Source organism: Anarrhichthys ocellatus, unplaced genomic scaffold, assembly GCF_004355925.1.
Source record: "Anarrhichthys ocellatus isolate YVR2014 unplaced genomic scaffold, GSC_Weel_1.0 scaffold55, whole genome shotgun sequence".
NCBI classification, from domain to species: domain Eukaryota; kingdom Metazoa; phylum Chordata; class Actinopteri; order Perciformes; family Anarhichadidae; genus Anarrhichthys; species Anarrhichthys ocellatus.
In genome coordinates this window covers 2500488-2509103 of record NW_022280085.1, presented here as the reverse complement: position 1 = coordinate 2509103, position 8616 = coordinate 2500488, and the positions used below count along the sequence as shown (strand labels likewise).

At 47.7% G+C, this 8616-nt stretch overlaps 1 protein-coding gene across 1 annotated transcript in view; it reads right to left on the bottom strand.

The window, feature by feature from the left end:
* LOC116396352 (serine/threonine-protein kinase N1-like) overlaps positions 1-8384 on the bottom strand; it is a 37143-nt gene extending 28759 nt beyond the window's left edge. Inside the window, exons 1-2 of the mRNA XM_031870914.1 lie at positions 8029-8384; positions 7766-7937 (exon numbers count right to left, since the gene is read on the bottom strand). Coding sequence (XP_031726774.1) covers positions 7766-7792 — 27 coding nt within the window. The 5' untranslated portion in view covers positions 7793-7937; positions 8029-8384. The remainder of the gene's footprint in view (positions 1-7765; positions 7938-8028) is intronic.
* Positions 8385-8616: the final 232 nt, after the last annotated feature.

The following is an 8616-nucleotide window of genomic DNA, read 5'->3' as shown; positions in this document are numbered from 1 at the left end:
ACACACACACACACACACACACACACACACACACACACACACACACAGGTCTAATGCACTGCAACCGGCTGGTAATGAATAAAACAGCACAGTCGGGCATTGTCAGCTGGATGCTGAGAGTACTAGCTGGAGGAAATGTTGCTCCTCATAATGTCAACACAGCAGATCAGATGGGGAGTGAGAGAGTTAACTCGGGGACACCATTACCCTCGGTGAGCAGACTCTCATGTGGGTGAGTGGGCCAATCGGAGTGCAGAGCGGCAGAGTCGAGTGTGTGGCACTCCTCGCCGACAACACTCCGTCGTGTTTTGGGCTGACCGAGGGGTCGGGAGAGCAGACGTCGGGATGTCTCCGCTGCACTGAAGCAAAATACTAAATCTTACTCAGCAAATCAGAACACGACAGTAGCCAAACTCCCGGCCGATATCTGGTCCTACGATTGAAACTTTGGCCCTCTATGAATGAGTTAACGGCTTACAGAATGTACCTTGGACTGTGTGAGTGTGCATTTCCTGTTAATCCCTAAAATCCCTCATATTCCAGGGGAAATTCTGTTGCCAAATCTCCTTTTGCGGTCTTACGGTGCAACACGGCTGTACGTATATCTGCATGATGAAGACATCACATGCACGAGGGGAGAGGATTCTCCCCCGTCCGGGTTAACAGGTGAAAGACTGTGCAGGAGGCCAGGTCTTGTGTGTGTGTGTGTTTCAGACAGTGCACAGCTGTGTGTGTGTGTGTGTGTGTCGAGGCGGTGTCCGCTCCACAGCTGGGGAGGAGCAGATCGGCATGAATGGCATCTTTGTGAGCAGGTTGATCTTCTCAAGAGACTTCGGTAAACGCTAACGTGTTTGTGTTCCCGGCTTTGTCCATTGTGAACTCCGCAGCAACAAACAGCCGCTCTGTTCAGGCTGCTGAGGAATAAGGTGCCATAACCCCCCCCCCATAAGAAAAGCTCCACAGTCCTCACACTTAACCTGCTTCTGTCATGATGCATGCAGCGGCAGCTCGAGAGAAACCAGGCAGGTCAAGGACACTGAAAACACCATTTTGTCTGAGCTGGCACTGACCAGCTCAGACGTAAAAAAGGTCCTGAAACACACAGACATAGCCTACTTTTCACTGAAGGCTCTAGTGAGCGCTACCTGCATACAAAAAAGGCAGCAAACAGCGTTGTTGACCTACAACAGTCAACCCGGATCAGGGTGTTATTCAGAGGACTAATGAGGCGCTTCCCGGCTTTGCAGTCGTCGCTACTGTAACCTCTTTGCAGATTGTGGAATATACTGTATGTGGAAGAGCAGGGGACTAGAGAACAAAGAGTAGAGAACAGCCTAAAGTGGAAGATAAAAAGGTGCACGACCAACCAGGAAGACAGGCAAGCTCCCGAGTCTGAGCTGCATGAAGACGGAGAGCTGAACGGAGGACACTGTAATCAGACAAAGTCGTTAAATGTTTGATGCCGAGTGTTTGTTCAGATTTGGTTGCAGCCAGCGCGTACAGTGGTGCGAGAGACGGGGCGGTGGTGTGTGAGGTCTGCTGGATGCTGCAGAGACTCACACTCGGCCTAATGTGGAGATTTTCAGCAGCCGTCCAATCATCTCAGGGTCCACATAGAAACAGAACGCCCGACACGCCCTTCTTCTAGTGACAGGAGCCCGCAGGGATTAAAGGCTTCTGGCTGACTGAGTCACGCTGCTGCTAGACTTTCTTTGCTCTATGGGTAAACAGACACTCGCACACATAAACGTGCACACGGTGCTGGGACCAGGTAACGGGGAGTCGTTCTAGAAGAAAGACAATAAAAAAGTGCACACAACAATGCACTCATTTTCCCAGCGTTGTGCTCCATAATTCAGCATTTTACAGCTCCTCAAATCTCACTGGAATCCAACAGCCTGAAGCATGAATGAGATAAAACTGCCCCCCGGGACAAATCCAAACTCAGATGTTGTGCGCGGCTGTCCGCGGGAGATCTTTAACCAGAAAAACAAACATGTGTAAATCTGCGGCCGTTGAGATTTTCCCCCGCTATGCCTATCTGCCTGCCGATCTTGGCCCGGTAACGGGGGTCACATGGCGCGCTTCGTGGCAGTTGCTTCGGGCCCACATGCAATATGCTCGCAAGCCACCTGCAGTGGTCCAGGAGGGGACACGGGGAGCGGGAAAAGAGCCCCACTGTGTAATGGAATGGTCGAGCAGGCATGATGGTAATGGACATGGAAAGCAGATTAAAAATGATTATGGCAGAAGGACTCGGGAGGATAAGAGGTCCATTCTAATGCAGACGATTATCCCTCTTTGCCGGGGCTGTTGATTACGACAGCGTGGCGCTCATAAACACAGGACAGGAAGAGGGGACGACACACGAGCGGAGTAAATGTTTATACTCGTGTCATTTTAATAAAAGTATGTTGGCTAATGAACACAAGAGCAGCATTAGAGGCTACGTGCTTTAAAGTCGCTGTAGTCCACAGACAGCAGTGGCTCATCTGCACAGACCCAGTAGATTGACCCTTTGTGTTCAGGTCTGTGCAGGTGTACTGCAGGTTTACGCACATTGTGTTTAAAAAGGATGAGGCTGGAATTATTCTGTATTTTTCTTGTTGTCGACAAATCCAGTAAAAATACCAAAATCAACAATGCGTTATGCCGTCCTATGTTCAGTCTGAATACAATGCGACTTCTCTGTGGCTCTCAGAAACAGAAATCGTTAAATAGGTCCAAACTTCAGTATATAGTTTCATTTTAAATAAAAAGTAGAAATGCACAGAGTGCAATTGTCTTGTCTGAAAAGTCTGACCTGATTCAGAGAAACTGTCCCGAAAAATGATTTCCACATCCTAAAGTCAGTTTAAACTGTAAACAATCCTAAATGTTATCCTTTGACCTTGTTATTGTCCTCTACAGTGGCTATTCGCATGAAACTATTAAAAAGATTAAGAAATAAAGAAATAAGAGCAATAAGAGGAAGCAAATATGACATGCTGCATTTTGTAATGAGACCAAAATCAGTCACGTGAAAGAAGACGAGCTTAAACTGCAAGACGCTGCATCCTATTCTTTAAAAGACTATTCTCCTCCGGTTGCAGCTCTCGTAATCCCCCGCGCATTGTTGGCGCTGGATTAAAAGAAGCCAAACTCACAAAGGCACCTGGCTGCTGTTTGTGCCCGAAGTATCCCATCGTTCCAGCAGTTCAGCCTCAGAGACGTCAACAGCAACAATGGCTCCAGTTCCGGTTACATATTGAAGGGTCGGCTTGTTGTCTCTCCCTCATACAACTGGTAATAATAGCTGTTTTTCTCCCCCCCCCCCCTCCCCTCCCCCGTCTGCCTCACTACTTCATGGCCTCTGGGCTGACAGAACAGAACAGAACGGTCCACTGTTTCGAGGGCGGCATCGCTCCCTCGAAGCCTCGGGTCTGCGCTCCCCTTCAACCCAACACCGCTCCTGCAGCACAACTCGCAGGCGATCACATGAGGACTCCTCTCACATGCCTCAGGTGTAACCACAATCAGGTCAAAAGAGTCCAGTCTCTTTCTCTCTACTTCAGCTTCTACTCAAACAGCACGCGTCAACCTTGACGTTTCTCGTACGTCTTTTGCGAAATACGGTCGGTTTTGCTTCCCGCTGCCGTATAGAGTGAAGGCCTCGTCGCACCGTACAGTGATGAAGGAGTTAGGATGGGCAAGACAATTCAGAGTCCCAGACAAGTGTAAGAATTGTAAAAAAGTGGTCTCCAGACCAGACTCGGGTACTAAAGCCCTCTTCAATAAACAACCTCTTTTTGTTTGTCCCCATTACGTCGGCGTGTTCTTTCAGTTTCAAACCCAGGCCAAACACCACAGGCTGTTTCACATGTGCTGAGCCTCAGAGCCCGCTGGCATCACAAAACCACTTCAGCATCCAACCAATGCTCGGCTCTCAGGCGGACACACGGCTCCTAAATGGCTCCCTTCCTTTTGTGACCTTCCCATCCCCGAGTCCTACTGAGAGAAACATCATTTCTATATTGAATTTTACGATATGTTGCTCCCGCAGCCGAGGCCATTTCTCTGACTTGTCCTTCTTAGCAACACATTCTTCAATCTTGTAATGCCACAATCTCTTAAAGCCCTAAAACACCAGCCAGCTTAGAAACAACCACGATGTAGCCGAACACAAGTAGGCAGTATAGTTAGTTTTTATTTTCTTCCTTCTGTTGGCTTGGTATCAGTTATAACTAATCCCCTGAAAGCCTGTGGGATGACTGGCATATAGCAACAACAGCTGGTGTTCAGACCGGGGGGGGGGTCAATAGGAGGGAGTCGTGGATGCTGCTTTGATGAGATACTTTGAATTTTTGGGATTTGTAATCGACATTGGCATTTTAGATATCGGCATTCCTCTGTCTGCCACGAATACGGGCTGCTTGACTGCACCCTGATGGCCCGTCTGGTTCATTGACGAATGCCATTAAGAGGTCTCGTCGATGCAGCAGCCAGGAGCCCGTCGACTGGTGCGTCTGGGAGAGAGACAGATTTCTGCAGGGACGGTGTAATCCTGGATTCAGGCAGGAGGGACTGGATGTTAGGGGGGTTGTGTGTGTGTGTGTGTGTGACTGAGGGCGCTAATGCCACCCGACTAGGAGGTCAGACACACACACAGTGAAGTCCACTCTCCTAATCCTATTATCCATGGCAGTGGCAGCTGGAGACACACTCTATGGTGAGTGTGATGCTAGAGACCGCTGTGTATTATAATGCATGTGAGACCATCATCGGTGCTGCTTCTTCTCAAGTGTGTGTGTGTGTGTGTGTGTGTGTGTGTGTGTGCTCGAAAGTCTTCCGATGCCATTAAAGAAATGGACCGAGTTTGCCTCCACTCTCTTGGATGATCAATAAAAGAGGAATTTGGTTCGGGGATGGGAATTTGGTTCGTTGCCTTCGCTCCTCACCGCTGAGTGAAGCAGCAACAGCAGCAGCTGCTCCGCCTCTTATAGATAATAACTACAGGAAACCGACCGAAATAAAGAATTCATGAGAGGGAGGCCGCGGAGTGCATGGCTACCTGCATGGCTACCTCAAAGCACTAATGGTTGAGCTACACTTTACACTGATGGCCTCCTTTTGTGCATATATGGATAATGTGTTTTTAACAAAGAGAGAGAGAGAGAGAGAGAGAGAGAGAGAGAGAGAGAGAGAGAGAGAAGACTCTCTCTCTCTCTCTCTCTATAGTGAATGAGGTGATGAGGTATTCAGGAGAAATAAAAGGGAAAAAAGGTGACGAAGCGAGTTCAATCACCCCGCCGCCGTGCCTCGGTCCACTCTGTTCAATCCATCGTTGTTACACAGGTGGCCCCTTGATCTCAATCAGCCATCCGTCACTGCCTGTCTGGAGTAATGATGGCTGAACCCATGTCATCGTCACAGCAGGAGGCTGAATGCACTGCTGAAGTAGAGCTCTGGCGATCATCGAGGCGTTACGGATCGAGGCCAAAAAGATCTTTAGATGCGTCGCGAACGCAGCAGGACGGGAGGGATCCACAGTTAACTGTGCTGTATATGACTCATGATCTAGTATTCTGTTGATGCAATATCATGGTGAGCTAACCGATAGTGGGACATAATTAGGCATTTAAAAGGTGCACTCCACCAATTTACCACAGGAAGTTCAGTTTACTTTTTGGTGAGGAGATTTACAGAGTCCGTGAAAACTACTCGCAACATTTCATAATCTGAGAAAATAACTGAGGATGCCATCTTGGGGGGGGGGGGTTCCCAATGGAGTCTGGAGGTTTTGGCTTCAGTTCCCAGTCATAAACAGCCGTCTCATAGCAAAGTCATCCTGCGAAAATGTTGTAAATATAGCGCACAATTAAAGTGAATTGGATTATTTTCAGGTGGCTAAAATATGTTTTGCTCCCGCGCAGTAACTCCTGTAGGTACTAACACACAACACTATGGTTGAGTACCTCACACACAACCCCACTTTAACCTTTACTATCCCTTTAAATGTGCTGCCCGTATTTACAGGAAGCTTTTTCAAGGAATCAATCTGCAGTGGAAAAGATGTAAAAGTGTCTACAGCGGTGCACTACGGCCCGTATTAGCAGCTATTAATAACCACCGTACACACACGCAGTGCAGCTTTCCAAGAAACACCGGACTGCACCTTCCCCCGTTCAGGGAAACCACTAAATGTCACTGAAGAAGCCGGTTTGCACTCACAACAAGTGATTCAGCAGAGCGTCTAACAGGCGGTGTAAAGGAGGGAGGGCGAGTAAGCGGATTTCTGAGGAAAAGGGAGATACTTCACCGTGTCTTTTTGTGCACTTGTTGCTTGTTACGAATAATGACTTGTGTTAAACCAAACAGGTCAACATGTAGACAGATACAGAAGACATGGCTGAGTTGTAGTATTTTAAATGACCTTCATAAACTATGACGTCCTCTGCAGCGGTTTAACTTGGTGACAGCACGGGGGGGTTTGCTAACTGAAGAGTGATGTGCTGGCTCCTGAACCGGCACTCAGCCCTTGAATTTTTAACGTTTACCTCCAGTGCGTGCTGAACTAGGCTGACACCAGGGTAACTGTAACCCAACCCCTCTGAAGCAGACCAGAGGCTCTAACGCCACAACGACCTCCCGTGACTCAGGCCGGGCTCCACCTGAGGCTCACTGCTGTGTCACAAACGGGAAGTCGTTGCTTTGAATTTGGAGATTTGTGATCTGTATCGGAGCTGTGGAGGAAGTAGTGGCTGTGGTGGGGATCTTTTTCATCTGTGAAATAGTGTTTATCAACGTATTGTGAGTGAAATAAACTGCAGGCTTTAGTGCAGTGTTTTAAACACTTTCGGTAGTTAATGACACAACTTAGTCACAGAGAGTTTAACTTGCTGCTGTCTTCAAGAATGCCAGTGTTCATTGGTGGAAAGTCACTGAGCACATTTACTCTAGTTATGTACTTAAGTAATATTTTCAGGTACTTTACTTGTATATTACAATGTTATGCTCCTTTAAACTTCTACTCCACTACAATTCAGATGGAAACGTTTTACTTTTTACACCGCTAAATGCATTCGACTTTGTGTAGTTTGCAGAAAAACACAAGAATTAAACCAGCGGTTCCCAACTTTTTTGAATCATGACCCCAGCGTCTAGTTGGGGCTCCTCGTCATGTTTCAGGTGTCTGGAGGATGTTTGTAGTTCCACCAAAAAGGGCTCTCGCTTCTAAAGTTCCCCCTCAGATGGTTTACTTAAAATAAAAAAAACTGACCAATATGTCACCAGAAAAGCAAAGAATAGAGAAAATCCCCAAAAAATGTGGAGTCCATAAACATGAGCATCTTTCCCATATCTGGCATTGAAGATTTCTGTGGCATAAATGTGAGTATTTACCAGCCATGGCAGGTGTAATGAAAGAGGCTATTGAGTTGCATCATGGGAGTTGTAGGCTCTTGCATTTTTTTTTTTGCAGCTTTTCCCAATTTACGGATTACAAATTAGGCTGTTTTGGGCCTAATTTGGGGGGGGGTGGTTTAAAAGCTATTTTTTGCACTAACCTTGTGCTAAATACTAGTCTTCTTACCCCTCATCAGAGTATTTTACATCACAGCCCTCTTCACACTTCTACAGATATCAACAAGAGTCTATTAAAAAACATCAGATGTTTCCCCACCTTGGATCTTCACATGCACAACTGCACGGGCGTTGAGCTCCGATATGCGCACGAACCGCGGCGTTAACACTGCGGGTAATGAAGAGGAAAAAGTTGGGAACTCACTTGTAGCTCGTTGTTATTGGCCATCATGTGCGGGGCAGGCAGCCAATTAGCTGGCGACGCCAGGAGACTTCTGCTGATGTTCGTGTCACTTCACAGCCGTCAGATCATTGTTGGGAATCATAGTTTGAACTCCTCCGGTGGTTAAAATACACGCTGTCCGGCGTTAGACGTCCTGTCAAAATGAAACGTAGAATATCACTCAACAGTCCCGGCGAGTGCGCAGTTTGATGCACAGAGTTGCGCGAGAAGTCAAATGAACGCACTTGTTAGAATCGGGACGTTTGGAGACACGACACAGGAGCAGGTGAGCAGAGCAGAGAGGAGACCATCACCTCCTGGCAGCAGGATGTCAACTCTTGGACTGATCTGCATCACGCATTGCAGTCCGTCCTGGAGGAGTGTGAGAGCGACCGCTGCTGCGGGCTGTCTCTTTCTCATGCTCGAGGGAGGAAAAACACTGCGAGGAAACCCGAAACACCCCCGGGATTCACCCCACCACTCCGCTCTGACTGTAGGAGGACGCTGAGGCCATCTTTCCCCGCAGCGGTGCACTCCGGCTCGGCTCTGCGGAAAGCTTGAGAGCCGGTTGAGCGATGCTGGGGAGGAGGGAGCAGTTGTTAAGTTTAGTGTACCGACAGGGAATGCAACTTCCGGTTACAACCTTCAAAATATAACCTGCGAGGTTTTTAAAATGGGATACAAAAACATTTTATGATTACTGTGGTGTACAGTGCAACGTTTTTAAGTTTGATACCAACCTTCATCACGGAGAATCCCTTTAAAAACGACGTCACTCACAATTAAGCTAGCACTCACAATTAAGCTAGCAAAAGTCACAAATATTGTGTCAA